We start from the raw sequence: 16,739 nt of genomic DNA, 5'->3' as shown, positions 1-16,739 counted from the left end.
TGAGGGACAAGGCAACAAACAGTACAAGAAATGTATCCAATGCCCAACGTATGATACTGTAACCTCTCTGTACATCAGTTTGATAATAAAAATTTGAGAAAAAAATAAATAAAATAAAATCCATTTCCCTATGCCTACACTTTAACTTGATTTTGTTTGTAAAATACTTCCAAAGCATTGCTTGCCAACATTTTAACTTTTTTAGCCATCTTAGGTTGTATTGTATTAGATGTGTCTTTTAAGGACAATACAATGAATTGTGACTTTAAGATAGCCTAAGAGTCCTGATCATTTAATAGGAAAGAAGATTAATCCATTTTTGACTATTAGGAAAAATAATACATTTTGTTTTTATACCATTGATTTTTCCTCTGATTTCTGTTTCTAATGCCTTCTTGTTGCATTGTTTACTTTCTCTATTTTGCTATTTAGACTGAGTTCCCTGCCCCTGTATACTAGTGGTTTTCCAAAAAGTGTTTTTCTCCCTAACCCTGTGTGTATTCCATTCTCTCCATTATGCTATAGGCAATTTTTTTTTTTTTTGCCAGTCCTGGGGTTTGGACTCAGGGCCTGAGCACTGTCCCTGGCTTCTTTTTGCTCAAGGCTAGCACTCTACCACTTGAGCCACAGCACCACTTCTGGCCATTTTCTGTATATGTGGTGCTGGGGAATTGAACCCAGGGCTTCATGTATACAAGGCAAGCATTCTTGCCACTAGGCCATATCCCCAGCCCCGCTATAAGCAATTTTTTAAAGACCCACAGTGTTGGGTGGCATTCTTTTATGTATTTATTTTTTTCTATTGTTAGTCTTTTTTGAAGAACATAATTTTACTGCTACTGTTAAGGTGTTATACAAAGGGGTTACCATTTCATGTGTCAGGTAATGAGTACAACTCTTTTTGGACAATGTCGTCCCTTTCTTTGCTTTCCCCAGTTTATTTTCATATTCCTCCCAGGCCTAGTTTTTCCGTAAAAAATAGTTTGAAGGTCTTTTGCTTCAAATATCCTATTTCCCCCTTGGATGCTGCTGAAGATCTCAGCGAGGTCAGGCTAGAGGGCTGGGTGCCAGTTCAGCATCCGACATCCCAGGGAACAGTGAGGGGCCATGGGCCATGGGCCACCTTGGCAGCAGTTCTCATTTTTGCTTCATTTGTCTCATTTCTTGGCAAGACCACAGTGCCACATGCCAGACCTAATGTGTCGGGCCTTCTTCCTTGTACATAAATAGTTTGTGTCTTTACCCGACCTTACACATCCAGCTTCAAAGTCAGTCAAGAACTTGCTGCCTGAAGAGTTGCTATTGGTGCCGGTGGCCTGATCTCTGAGCAGCATGGTCTCCGGGCACAATTCCCTAGGCAACTTCCAGTATTAACAGAATGGACATCTACCACCTTGTGAACCCACTCTCCAGAGTCCAGACCATAACTATCAGCCAGCAGAATCAGACAAAAGCCCAGGCCATCACACCCTCAACCAGACTCAACCCTAGCCTATCCGTGTCTCCTTGAAGGTAGCTCTGAGGCGCTTCCCGTACATCTAACAACCTCTTCCCACCCCTCTTCTCTTCAACCCAGAAGGAATTGTGGAGTTTAAAATCTCCTTTATTTATATTCCACAAGTAGCAAATGAAAATACAGGACATATAGTTATATTTGAGTCTTGAAAAATAAGAAATCATATTTAGACATATGTCCAATCATATTTAAAGCATATTTATACCAAAACATCATTCACTGTTTATTTTAACTTCAAATTAACAACCTGAATTTTATCTAGCAACCATACGCAAGGGACTGTACAACTCCTCTAACGAGCACTTTTTTAGTCACCTTTGGTTATCTTTGTTTTAATCAGTTCATTTCCTAAAAGTGCCATAATTTGGCTGTCTCATTCCTCGTTTCATCCACAAAAACAAAGTTTGTCATTTTCTTGTAGTTGCTAAGTAACTTCTATCCCAATTGTAGGAATAAAAGGTTAGAGGTACATTCTCAAGCTGGTTTTATATTTTATTTTAATACACATTTTCTTTCACAGAAAAATTCAAAGAACATCAAAAGAATAGCACCACAAATTACTAAGTACCCATTGCCAAAACTTGAAATGTCAATGATTTGCAATTTTACCGATTGCTAACATTCTGGAAATCTGACAGAGGGACACCCATACCATGTAGCTTCCTCCTTATATTTTTGGTAGGCAAGGGAGCCTTTTAAAGAAAAAAAAATCCCAAGCATCCTATAAATACTTTAGGCTTTTTCAATATTATTTTGGAAATTCTTTCTTGGTTATACTAGCCTATACTGATTTCAAAATCCAACTTGCAGGTAATTTTTCTCCCTCAATTACATCATCAGGACTCATCCCCCCTATGTATAGATCCTCAACCATCTCAGGTGGCCAGTGGCTGTGAACTGAAGACAGGCATTCTGAAGGGTGGTCTTACCTTTAGAGTGTCAAAATCTTTCTCCAAGTAGGAGCCACACTTTTCACTCTCCCCTATGGAGGCAAAGAATTTGCTCCACCAGTCAATGAACTCCTCCTCCTGAGCAGGAAGAAAGAAAGAGACCATTTAAGGAACAACTTGCCAAGCAAGGGCCTTCTGAATAACACATCTCTCAAGGTGGAGTTTATATGAACAGGGAGCTAAACCCCTCATACTCTGTAAGGAGGTCTTAGCACCTGCAGAGTGGGTAAGAGGCAGAGGCTCTGCCCCCACTTGCATGTGTTCCTTTGAGGCTCTCAGACAATCTCTTTTCTTATTGTGAAATAGGCACAATTATCATGGTACCTTTTACATCTCAGGGATAAAGTGAGGCTGAAATAAGAGGACACAGAGAGTACTCTGGGGAAGGCACCAATAACACATTTTTATGAGTAAATAAATCCGAGAAATCTCAGACCTGAGAGGCCTATCCTAGCTCTTGTTCTACTATAGAAATACTATAGAAAAAGAAATACTATAGAAGTACCTAACGTCAAATCAAGAAATCAAGACTGAGTTTCTGGAAAAAAAAAAACAAAAAACAACAAATTCTTCCTATATGCCCTTTACTCAAAATACCCTGTTAAGTGAGGGGAATGTAGTGAGTAGAAAAGAAATTACACCATCTCACTCTTGGCCCTTTCCTTCCTCCCATCATTTAAATTTGCAGGAAAAGGTGGGCCTATTGTCTGTTGTGAAAAGTGACCTCTCCACTTTTTGCATAGTGTGCAGCCACAAGCATGGTTTGCTGTTGTCCAGAATGTTACTCTAGCTGGGTCTAGGTGGCATGCCCTGTTCCCAGCCCTGCCCCCCAAACTGGTCCAGAACTGGCCATTCAGGCTGGGGCTCTTCACACCCTTGAAGCTCATCCATTCTAGTGCAGAAGGCCAATGGAGACTCTGTATGAAGAGGTAGCTAGATCTTCCAGGAGATGCACTGTGTCTGTACAGTGAACAAGCTGTCATCCATGGAGTTTCTAAAAATGCTGGCAGATCCTTTGAAGCCAAAGCTAAATCCTTTTAAGGTCTGGATTTGACCACAGTCTGGAGCCAGATCAAAAGATCTTAACAGGTACACTAGAGAAGATTGCACGAGGTGGTCTGAGTGCCCACCTTTCCCAGGAGTGTGGTCATAAGGCTTTTGGTGTGGCCAGATGTGGTCCCAGACAGAGCAGAGAACAACAGCAGAGCTGTCACTAGGGGACCCACTTACCAGGAGTATCTTCTGCAGCCAGTCAAAAGAAACAGAGATTCAGATTTATTAAGATACAGAGAAGCAGAGCTTTCTAACTGACAACTGCTCCAGGAAACACCAGCACAGAGCAAGCAGACCCAGCCCTGATGTTTAAAATTTACTTTAAAGGAAAAGACTCTACAATGAGCATACATATAAGAGACATACATATCGAACTTACACAATGACTAGCACATGGGAAAACATATTTATACAGCCATGCCCAAGGAAGAAGTGTATGCCAGATCATACATATTCTTCCACAAAAATACACAAAGACATATACATAAATGCATGGACAAGTACATAGAAAAGGTTAGAATAGAATTCAGCTTAGCTGTTTAAAACCTTCTGATTCTTTTTCTTTCCCAACCCAGATTCTTGAATTCATAAGTTAGGCACAAACCAGCAAGAACACAAGAATTATGGGGTATTGCACATCTTTCAGTCTTGAAGAATCAAGTAAACCTTAAAAAATAATAGAAGGTAGCCAGGCATCTGTAGCTCATGAACTCATGCCTATAATCATAGCAACTCAGGAGGCTGAGATCTGAGGATTATGGTTCAAAGCCAGCCCAGGCAGGAAAGTCTACGAGACTCTTATTTCTAGTTAACCACAAATAACTGGAAGTGGAGCTGTGGCTCAATTGGTACAGTTCTAGCCTCAAGCCTGAAAATTCAGGGACAATGCCTGGGCCTTGAGTTCAAGCTCCAGGACTGGCAATAACAACAACAGCAATAATAATAATAGAAGGGAACCAGGCAGGCATCAGGGACTCATGCCTGTAATCCTAGCTACTCAGGAAGCTGAGATTTGACGATAATCATTTAAAGTCAGCCTGGGAAGAAAAGTCCTTGAAACTCTTACCTCCAATTAATCACCAAAAACCTAGAAATGGAACTTGTGGCTCAAGGAGTAGAGTGCTCAAGTAAAAAAGAGCTCAGGGACAACATCCAGGCTCTAAGTTCAAGCCTCAGGACTGGAACCAAAATAATAATGATGATGATGATGATAACAATAGATAACAATAATAACAATAGAGGCCAGGAGCTGGTAGCTCATGCTTATAATCCTGTCTCTCAGGAGGCTGAGATTTGAGGAGCTCAGCTCAAAGCCAACTGAGGCAGAAAAATTCACTTGGCTCTGATTTCCAATTAACCAACAAAAAGCCAGAACTGGAGCTGTGCCATGAGTGGTGGAGCTACAGCCTTGAATGAAAAAGCCAAGTGAAAGCATGAAGTCCTGAGTTCAAGCCTATGTACTGGCACAAAAAAAGTTAATAGTCATAGAATACAAAGAATCTGAATAATACAATTAACAGAGACAACTAAATAGACAAACAGTATGTAAACTGAAAACAGAAAATATACCTTCATTTCCAGTACTCTTGCAGCACTTAGAAAAAATAAAAAGCCACAAAGCAAATTTCCATGAAATTCAAGAAATAAAACCCAGAGCAATCATATCTCTCATCATCTTGGAAAAGAAAAACTTGAAGTTAATTTTTTTAAATCTAAAATTTAAATTCCAGTCTTGGCCAGGCAATGATGGTTCACGCATGCCAGTAATCCTAGCTATTCAGGAGGCTGAAATCTGAGGATCACTGTTCAAAGCCTGCTTTGTCAGGAAAGGCCACTGAGACTCTTATATCCAATTATATCCAATTAATCACCAGAAAACCAGAAGTGGTGCTGTGGCTCAAAGTGGTAGAGCACTAGCTTTGAGTAGAAGAGCTCAGGGACAGTGCCCAGGCCCCAGGTTCAAGCCCTATGACTGATCAAAAAAAAAAAAAAATCCAAAGGCACACTCTTAACTCCAGTGAATCAAAGAGAAAAATAAAATCACAGATATTTGGAAAACACCAACAACAAAAATACCAACAACTTATAAATTGAAGACAAGCCTATATGCAAATAAAAATTCAATAAATGTTTTCATTTTTATACAAAAAGAATGAAAATAACCTGACAACTCAAGAAATTGGAAAGAATAAGAGAACCAAGGAAAATTGTAAATAGAAGTGATTACATTAGAAAGAAGAATATTACAATTGGTAGCTAATAACCTACACAGAAAGAATTCAAAAGATGAACAAAATAGATAAATATTTATTTTATCTCTTTTAAAAGTCTAATTTTTAAAAGTAGATACACAATTAGAAATAAAGAAAAACCAAATAAAAATATATTATGGGAGAGAATAAAAATAGGCATGAATCAGTAAAAAAATCTTTAAAAAGATTTATATTTATTGGGAATTTATATTTTTCTAGAAAATACAAATCAAAAGCACAATTCAAACTATGAAGATTTCAAAAACCCTGAAAGAAAGTGGAAAAGCTCTAGTATAAATAGCTTTCTCCAAAAAGATATCAGGCTAAGAAAATTTCTTTGAGAGAAATTCAGTCTTTCAAAGAGGAAATCATCCTTTGTTCTATGGCTTAAAAAAATGAAAAAAGTCCCCATTCATTTTATGAATAAAAGCCTAACAAAGACATATACATACAGATTAATCTAATTCCTGAACAAAGATATAAAGATCCTAAATATGCTGGGTGCTGGTGGTTTACACCTGTAATCCTAGCTACGCAGGAGGCTGAGACCTGAGGATCTCGGTTCAAAGCCAGCCTGGGCAGCAAAGTCTCTCCAATTAACCACCAGAAAGCCAGAAGTAGCACTTTGGCTCATAGTGGTAGAGCACTAGTCTTGAGCAAAAAATCTCAGGGACAATGCGCAGACTCTGCATTCAAGCTCCACAACTGACAAAAAATAAAAACAAAAATAAAATTTAAAACCCTAAATATAACATTATCAAATTGTAGCTGTGGCTCGGGCCTGGTCAATATGAGTTTTTCCAAAATTAGATCAAATAAACACATTCAGCAAAGTAGCAGACTATAAAAACTATCCACAAATCAGTCGCTTTTCTGTGTACGAATAATGAACTCACTGAAAAAGAACTCAGGAAAACAATCTCAATCACAATAGACTAGAAAAACAAAACCCAGACAAAAACCCAGTGACTTTCAATGGGTTAGAGACCTCCACAATGAAAAATGGATAAAGAAGACCTGGTATACTACTTGATAGTGAAAGGAACGAGGAACTGATACCTGCTGTATGAATGGACTCTGAAAACATTATGGTAAGCAAAGAGGAGCTGATCACAGGAGAGCACATACTGCATGACTCCATTTATATGAAATGAGACAATTCAATGAGTAGCTGCCAGGGGCTGAAAATGGTGAGGAGGAAATGAAGAGTGACTGCTCTGAGGCTAAGATTTCTTTTTGGAATGATGAAGATAGTCTAAAATAGATTATGGTGATGGTTGCCCAACTCTGTTAATATACTAAAAAACACCAAATTGTACACTTTAAATAGGGATGTGTGTTTATGTGGGCTATCTCCACAAAGTTGTCAAAACAAAAAGTAACAAATGATCAAATACTAGGGTAGAAGTTAAATACAGACTTAAGAATAAAAGTCAAAATCTCAAGTGTATTTTCTAAGGAAATAAGAATGGATTTTTTTTTGTTTATTTCTTTACTGGGGTTTGAACTCAGAGACCTTGCTTGGCTTTTTCACTCATGCCTGGTATTCAACTACTTGAGCTACACCTTCACTTTGGGTTTTTCACTGGTTAATTAGAGATAAGAGTCTCATGGATGTTCCTGTCCAAGCTGGCTTTGAACCACTGTTCTCAAATTTCAGCTAAAATTAGAGGCATGAGCCAAGGTGCTTGGCTTAGGAATTTAAATTCTTTTCAAAACAGAATAGCAGTTTGCCACCAAATAGGATCTATGCCTTGCTGCAGTCAGTTTACCTATGAATCTCTCTCAGGTACAATCTCCTCTTCACTCTAAGCTCCAGGAGATGGCTGATGGCTTCTGAGCAGACATGAGTGGTGAACCGCAGCACATCATGACCTTCCTAGCTCCTAGTCACATTGAGTCACCCACCCAGTAACTTCTGTCTCCATTTTCTGTCTGCATCCCACAGAGGAACACTTCTAATCAAATGCTCTCATTTTTAACACTAATTGTACATGCAGCCGAACCATACTATAGGAACTAACTTTTGTTCCTTGCCACTCCAGTCCTTTGTGACCCCTTTGACCCCTCATGCTTCATTTGCCCTAGTCTTGCTCCATTGTGTGTGTGTGTGTGTGTGTGTGTGTGTGTGTGTGTGTGTGTGTGTGGTTGTGGGGCTTGAACTTACAGCCTGGGTGCTGTCCTTGAGCTCTTTTGCTCAAGGCTAGCGTTCTAACACTTTGAGCCACAGCTCCATTTCCCTCCATTATTCTTTTACCAAGCCAGGCTGGTTGTCAGTCTAGCTCCCCTATCTTGTACATGAGCCACCTCCCTTCACCCCAAGCAGATGTGACCAGAGGAGAACCTTGAAGACCCACTGCCTACTCCTATTCCAAGATTATGTCACAACCTCAAGAGTGCCTGGTAATGGTCCATCCTAGCCTTCTCCATTCCCTGGTCCTCTTTTCTTTTTATTTCCTGATACAATCACTCCACACTTCTCCTTCTCAAACTCTAACCTAAACTCTATCAATAACTCTACCTCCTATCTAGCCTCCCTCGAGATGACCCTGATTCCTTTTACCTTCTGTACCCCACTGGCACCTGCACCACCACTGCCTTCCCTCTTGCCACTGTGGCTACTCAGTAGAACCTCATCCCAGGTCAATGCTTGAGATGTGACTAAGTCCCTTCCCCTATGGCCATTCAAGGACCTCAGTCCAGTGGTATCCCTGAGTCCATCTCCCATCATCACACTTCCTTCTACCAGATCATTCTCAAACATGGATCTTTTGTTCCTTAGCATATCTATCTATATAGATCTAAAAACTAGATGTGGATTTACATATAAATAGCTATAGATATAGATAGAAAGATATAAATTGAGATATAAATGTAGATGTAGAGACAGAGACAGGGACCAAGAAAGAGATATGGAGAAATATCTAGATAGACTGATAAACACAGAGATATAGAATGGGAGAGATGACCACGCTTTCCCTTTTGATTCTGACATCCTCTTTTTCCACATTACAGAAAAACTTCTAGAACCAGCTGCCTACACTTGTCTTTAAATTGTTACTTTTTATGCTCTCTGATCCTCTGAAACACACTAAGATTACCCATGACTCAGGCCTCAGTAATCACACTCGTGGCTGCCACTCTTCTGCCCTTGAAACAGCTCCCATTGCCCTATGAGCACCCCACTGTCCAGACACTTCAGTGTGGTCCATCTCACTGGCCACATCTTCTGGGTCTTGCTTGTCAGTCACCAACTGGCCATCTGAGCACACCAGGGCTCAATGCTTGGACCCTTTCTCCTTTCTATCGATTCTTGCTCCCTTGAGGCTCCCCATGGGCATGTATGTTGGTGAACCCCATATTGAGATCTCTCCAGCCTGGCTGACTTCCCTAAATCCCAACCACTGATTGGGCACCTGCCGTCAGATAATTGATCAGCTTCTCTGGTGTACCATGTCCAGATGCCCAACACACCCCACCCAGGTTTCTCTTGCATGATCTTCAACACATCAATACTTGGCAACTCCTTCCATCCATATGCTCAAGCCAACACCCTATTGTCACGTTTAGTCTTCTTCCTTATACCCCAGAGAAAACCCTTAGTGATTCCTGATGACTCCCTCTTCAGAGCATATTCAGAGTTACACAACTTCTCACCTGTCACTGCCACCCTAATCTAGCCCCATACCCTCCTGGCATTATGACTGTGGCCCTCTAACTGGTCTCCTGCCTTTATCCTTGCTCCCCTTCCTCCAATCCACACTAAAGCCAATGGTCACAGTGTATATCTGATTACGAGACCACAGCACTCCTTGGTGAAAATCCTTCCAATGATTTGTCAACTCACTCGAAATAAAGCTAAAGCCTTTACAACAACCTGGGAAGTCTCCCCTGATGGGAGCCCATCCCTCTCCCTGATTTACCCCCAGGTCTGCTCCTTAATTGACTTGGAGGATCTAGTAAGCAACAGCTACCCAGAAGTTGCTAGAGGAATTCTAGCATGGGGCATGAGCCAAAAGGTGGTCATATGGGTGTCATAGGAAAGAGAAAAAGCCCTTGCTATTTCCTACAGACTCCAGAGTGGCATGGGAAATCTGTTAAGTAATAACCACACGGCACAGCTGTGCTGGGTTTATATTGGGGGGTGGGAGGGGGGAGAGAGCGAGAAACAGAGAGAGAGAGAGAGAGAGAGAGAGAGAGAGAGAGAGAGAGAGAGAGAGAGAGAGAGAGAGAGAGAGAGAGACCTACCAGACCTGGCAGGATTGGGGGATTGAGAGAAGATGCTATCAGCAAATACAATATATCTGAGTGTCCTAAAATCAATGCACCAACAGATGCCAGGATAGATGCACACTGGTGACCAGTGCCCTCTCCCTGCAGAGTTGGTGACAATATGGAAGCTCAACCCCAATTCTAGCTGCCTCTCGGGTGTATGGAGGAAGAGAGGATTCCCAAACTCACTAAGTTGAAACCTAAAATGTTGAAAATGAAGAGACTTTCCTGCCATCAGGGAAAACTGATGGCAGGAAGAGATTATGTTCCCTTACAGAGAACCAGTTACATTCTTTTTTTGTTTTTCCAAAGATATTTTATTATTATTATTATATTTAAATAGCTGTACAAAGGAGTTGCCATTTGACAAAGCAGTTAATGAATATATCTCGATCACTGTTATCTAACACGAATGTGACTTAAAAATATCATTTCTGCTATAATACCAATACAGTTTCTGGTGGGGTTATTTCAAGCCTACTTCTTCCTTCCCTTGAACAAAAAGTTCAAGAACAAGTTTGCATGTTCATAAGAAATATGCACCAAAAAAACAAAAACCCAGCAGCCAGACACCAGTGTTCACACCTGTAATCCTAGCTACTCAGGAGGCTGAGATCTGGAGATCTCAGTTCAAAGTCAGCTCAGGAAGGAAACTCCATGAGACTTTTATCTCCAATTAATCACAGAAAAAAAAAAAAGTTGGAAGTGACATTGTGGCTCAAAGTGGTAGAACACTAGTTTTGAGCAAAAAAAAAGCTCAAGGATAACAGCCAGACCTAGAGTTCAAGCCCAGGACCAGCTCTTCTCCATGCCCCCCCCCCAAAACAAAGACAGCTTTTCCATCTATTAACTCAGATGTGCTGAAGCCAAGTAGGCCCTTTGTGTTAGTGGAACCCCATCCTTCTAAGATCTCAAATGGAAGTGGACCTGTGTTCTCCAATTCCACGTCGATTCTTGACCTCATTTTGCAGTAGCTAATCATCCAACCTTGGCTCATGACAAGGAGGAGAAGGAAATTAAAAAGGCTTGATTTAAAAGTGTGATCTAATGCTTAAACAAGAAGTCTGATCATTAAAACTTAGTTCTCTCGTGCCCAAGGATCAAGACTGCTCATCATTCAGTCTTCCAACCAAGTACGTCTAATCAAAGCATGGACCACACACTTCTCCAATTTCAGCTAATGGACAACATTCAGTTCTTGGGCAGACAAAGCCTTATAACAAAGCCACATTTCTCCAGGTTTGATCCAATCTAATGGGTACTCTAATCTGCCCCCAAAATACTCAAATAAGTGTGGTATATTCCAAACATTTACTCTTCCTTTATCACTCTGTGGGCCTAACACATTTCATGAATGTACATAGCAAAACTAACAACAATAAATTCCAACTCTTCCTTTCTGTGAAGTCAGAAAGTGGTGGTTGGAGGCTAGGGACAGAAGTTATGTTCTCTCCACAGAACTTTGATTCTCTTATCCCAGCTTCTGGTCACATTCATTTATCACCAAAGTGATCAATGCTGATATAGAACTATAACCCACTTCTAAATAAAACAATTTTTGTGTGCAGTACTGGCATTTTTAATTAGGGTCTTGTACTTGCTAGAATAGTGATCTATTACTTGAGTTACATCCTTAGCCCTTTTTGTTTTAGGATTCTTTTTGAGATAGGTTCTCACATTTTTCCCAGGCCAGCACTGGACCACGATCATCCTACCTATGTCTTCTGCATGCCTGAGATTACAGTTGTGCCCCACCATGCCCATCTTACTAATTGAGAGGGGATTTTACTGTCTTTTTGCTAGAATTGGCCTGAAACTGCAATCTTTGGTCTTTGCCTCCTGAGTAGCTGAGGTTACAGGTGTGAGCCACTACAGGTATGAGCATTTTTATGATTTTTTTTGGTTTCCTGACCAGGATTTTTATGATTTTTTAAGGAAGCCTTCCCTACCTATGTAAATCAGGACACAAACATCCTAGACTACATCAAAAGTAATATCTTTCTTAGAGAAGTCATAATCATCATTATCATCAGAGTTACTGTGCAGCTTCGAGTTGATACCTGTGCAGATATTCTGTGACCCATAAGTTCACCATGATAAATGTTCTTGTTGGCATTGCCCATATCATCAGTTTCAGGTCCCACTCTGCTACCCCATGGTTTAACATCTTCCCAATTAAAATAATATGATTCCTCTAATTCTTCTATTAAATTCCTTAGATTCAAAAACTATTTGCCCCTGACATATAAATGCGAACACTTCTGTAATATACAAGTATTCTTGCCTACAAACAAACCAGACAAACCTCTAGACATGCAAATACTCTGACTTCAAACCTACCCTACCCCATGCATACTAAACTACTTAACACCCCCCAAAACCACACAGACATATCTCCACATCCAGTTACACGTTGATTCAGTAAACTCTCTACACGCTCCTAGCAAAAAAAAAAAAAGAAAGAAAGAAAGAAAGAAAAAAAAAACTCATTTAATTATTTCCACAAGTGGAACACTGGGCTTTCAACCTCTTGTTGACACTCCGCATAGACCAGCCTCCTTGCCTGTTGAAGGGATCATTATTCTGTGTACCCTGACTTCAAGGGAGCAGCAGAAGGAGGAGGGAAGGAAGGACTTTAACAAAAGTGCCAAATTGCTTTCAAAGACCCTGTGAAGAAGTGCATCTGAGACCCAGCAATGTCGAGCAGATGGTTAGAGGATCTGATCACTTGACTGCTAGCCTCCTCCAGATGGGAATCTGCATGGGTGGGGACCTGGGGATGGTCTGAGCTTTCTAGCTCTTTCTCAACTTGATTGAGCCCACAACTAGTTCCTCTGAAGGCATCATGACCACATGATCTCCTGCAGGAATAGAATCCTCTCAGTAGGCTAGGAAAAGAAGATTCCATCCAAGTCATTAAGTCTAAGAAGGAAGCAATGAGGCATCCCTAATTCAGAGCTGTGGTGGTTCCTAGGGTCTGGGGAAGCAAAGCTTACCTAACCTGCATTGTGCTGATCTAGACAGATTTGCCTAACAAGAGTTCCAGCAACCTACTTAAGAGAAAAACTATTTTTGAAGGACTTCCCAAAGCATTCATCAAACTACAGACACTAATATTAGCTATCTTAAATTCAATTTAAAAAGGATTTTGGAGGAGGCTACTATTTGCCAAAGTCAACCTACTTTCTAGTTACTACGTGCATTCTCATATGTAAAACTCACGTTACTTTGCACATTTTTAACTTGTTTCCAACTCAGTTCTAATTTCCTTGTACCTCAGTTGATGTAGAGAGGCATCAAAGATACTAGGAGAATTAAGAGGCTTAGCCAAGTATCTTCAGGAGCCGTGAGCTCAAGAATAAAGATGGACACACATTCCAATTGCCTTTGACCCAGGCTAGGAGAGTAGCCACTGCATGTAGGACCAGTGGGGGACTAAGTTAAACCTAGAGAAAACTTCCTACCCTGTAGATTGCCAAGGAAAGCTGGGAATGTCCTTCTAGAAAGAAAAGAACTTTATTCTCTGGATGGGTTGGCAGGTCCCTTAGAGCCCGGGAGAAAGACCACTGAAGAGGAAGATGGTGGTGGCGTCAGAGTAGAAACCAGGATTGCTGGCGAGAGCTTGGGCTGGCCTCCTCTCTGATGGGGCCCTGGAGTTTGCCAGACAAGTTTCACCCCAGGCTGTCCCCCCCTGCAGTGTGCATCAAGGGAGGGGTGCACCCCCCGAGGAGACCACAGGAATGCCAAGCAGGGAAAAGGCGCCCCAAGCCAAGGGCTCGGGCAAAGAGGATCCAATATCGGCGGGTGACTCCAGCCCCCGTAACAGGAGAGACCGTAAAGTATGTGTTCAGCTTCCCAACCCAGCAAACACAGCAAATAACCAATTACTCCAAATAGCTAACAGATTTCGGCTCTGATTTCCCACCCCTCAACCCCCACCCCATGCCTTCACTTGTCATTTGATGGGCGATTTGTATTTGCTCTGAGAAAATGAGAGAAAGAATGAGTCACAAAGAAGGTCCAGATTACACCAGTGTCGAGAATCGAACTCCCTCATCAGAACTAATGGAACTGGAAGAGTCCAGGCTGCAGAATCAGAGATGTAGTTAGAGAAGGGCATGTCACGATTCTGGTTACACCACTATCACCAGGTTCATGTTCTTAGCAAACCTATTTGCAGAAGGAGAGAAGTATCTTCCTCATCAGCTCAACAAATATACGCAACACAGGGAAACTCCTGAATGTTCACGAAGTTAAAATGCTCCTATTCAAACTCTCCAGTTCAGAGGTGCAGCCACGAATGTGGCTCAGAGACACTTCTGGAAATGCTTCTTCAGTCGGGAGCCACACCCTGTAATTGATTCCTTTGCTCCGAAAAAAAAAAAAAAAAAGTAGCTTCTGCTTCAAAGTCTTAGGATAAATTGTCAGTACTAGTGGGCTGCAATGAGGTGCCCCTCCCCCTCAAAAAGTTTTAAACAAGGCTGCCCATGGAGAATGAGACTATGAAATAAATGCACCATGTGTCAGAGCAAGGAGAGGCAAATTTACAAGCAGGAATAATGCCTCTGCGTGAAGCCTTAGTTGTAAGGGGAAGAATGTATGAATGCAATGAGAGAAATGTCAATGAAGAGACCAGTTGACCCATCCTGGAAGAACCAGGAAAGAGTCAAGCAAAAGTTAACAATTGTCAGGGGCTGGGAATATGACCTAGTGGCAAGAGTGCTTGTCTCGCATACATGAAGCCCTGAGTTCGATTCCCCAGCACCACATATATAGAAAATGGCCAGAAGTGGCACTGTGGCTAAAGTGACAGAGTGCTAGCCTTGAGCAAAAAGAAGCCAGGGACAGTGCTCAGGCCCTGAGTTCAAGGCCCAGGACTGGCAAAAAAAAAAAAAAGTTAACGATTGTCTATACCCATATGATCAGGAGAGCAGCAGGTCTAAACTAAGGTACTAAATCTGCCTTCCTCTGCGGTTGGATACAAGCTTATCAGTCCCTCTTGATCAGCTGTTACTAAATTTCAAATCACACCCCTGTCTCTATTCCTTACCCATCTCCACTCACAATTTGACTTTCCATTGGTAAGGCAACTGAGAGACCATGAGCCAGACCAAAGTTAAATGCCCCATGTGGGCATATTTCTCATGGGTGTCCTCAATTAAAATCTTGTATAAGACAGCCGACCCTAAGAAAACTAGCGTATGGGCTGTTTGAGCCCCCAAAATTTAGAATCTACTGAGCTAAAACTGAGTAGATTCTCTAAGGTAATATGCCTGACTGTCAGTCCTGATAGGAGAGGACCAAGTCTCCTCAACCTAGAAAACTTTTACATAGGAGTCTATTGACTAGGGGATTGCAACTCCAACCTAACTAGGTGATGCCCCACTGCTACCGCAGACAGAAGAGCCAGTAATCCTAGCTATAATCACACCTGTAATCCTAGCTACTCAGGAGGCTGAGATATAGGGCTGAGCTTCAAAGCCAGCCCAAGCAGACAGATCCATGAGACTCTTATCTCCAATTAACTAGCAAAAGAAAAGCCAGAAGTGGAGCTGTGGCTCAAGTGGTAGAGTACGAACATTAAGCAAAAAATCCAAATGAGAGTTTGAGGTCTTGAGTTCAAGATGTAGTACTAGAAGCAAAAATAAATAAATAGATAGATGGATTATAGATAGATAGATAGATAGGTAAATAAATAAATAAATAAATAATGGCATCTGCAGCCCAAGAGAAAAGCTATGGATAACTCCTTCTGGTCCTAGATTCCTTCTTACTTCTCCCATTGTGTTGGATTTCTAACTGGCAAAGTCATATTCTTAGCAAATCTAAAAATTTCCTTCTTCCTTTTATGTGAATTTGATGTTACAGGGGTCCAGGTGTTGATAGACAGGAGCCACCTGAGCTCTCTGTACTTGACAAGCAAGGACTTCCTTCCATAAGGAGAAGCAGAAGACACTGAGATTAACAAGAAAAAGAGCAAATGTGAGGACTAAGCCACATATCTTTTGGGGATAAAGAGCTGCATCAAAAGCAGAAGAAAACAAATTGCTCATTTATGTCCGTAGAAAGTCTCAAGAAGACACCACAAACACGAAGCTTGGAGGACTCAAACTTGAATGAGATATATAGCCTGATGATGAAAAACATAACTGTCAAATTTAGAAATTAAACACTTTAACTTCCAGCAAAATGACAAAGCACACAACTGGAGAAATCATCCAAACAAGAACATCTGAATTGACAGATAAGATACCTTTAAAGCTATTTCTAAATGCTTGGCTGAGCTGCTGAGGATATAATGAGAAATCCCTAGGGGCAAATGAGAGAGAGGAGAAAAAAATTCAGAGAAATAAGGAGTCAAATGCATACTAATTATGGGACCTAAAAATCCGCACATGGAACATTGACTTTTAAGTGAATCTGGGTTTGTAGTGTCTCCAGGCATCTGGTAAAAGTAAACACATATCCTCGCTGGAAGAATGTGACTTCAATCCAGGCCTCAAAGAATTCTCAGATAAAGTTCCAAGGAACATGAGTTCACAATCAAAAATAGTGAAATGCATAAGAAACAACACACCATGAGCAAGAGCCAGCTAAAATCAACCAACCACAGAACCAGACCTGTTAAAATAACAGAAATCAGAGTTGTCACAAGTAACACGTTAACAAAAAGACTATTTAAAGAAACTAAAGACA

General features: G+C 41.0%; 1 protein-coding gene across 22 annotated transcripts in view; it reads right to left on the bottom strand.

Moving 5' to 3' along the window:
- Positions 1-16,739, bottom strand: part of Dysf (dysferlin) — a 200,501-nt gene that overhangs the window by 27,928 nt on the left and 155,834 nt on the right. For all 22 annotated transcript variants that reach the window (XM_048352710.1, XM_048352719.1, XM_048352716.1 and 19 more), the window contains one exon: positions 2,446-2,544. In XM_048352710.1, the coding sequence (XP_048208667.1) occupies positions 2,446-2,544 (99 nt within the window). The remainder of the gene's footprint in view (positions 1-2,445; positions 2,545-16,739) is intronic.

Source organism: Perognathus longimembris, chromosome 8, assembly GCF_023159225.1.
Source record: "Perognathus longimembris pacificus isolate PPM17 chromosome 8, ASM2315922v1, whole genome shotgun sequence".
Classification (NCBI taxonomy): domain Eukaryota; kingdom Metazoa; phylum Chordata; class Mammalia; order Rodentia; family Heteromyidae; genus Perognathus; species Perognathus longimembris.
This window is presented reverse-complemented; position numbering and strand designations above follow the sequence as displayed.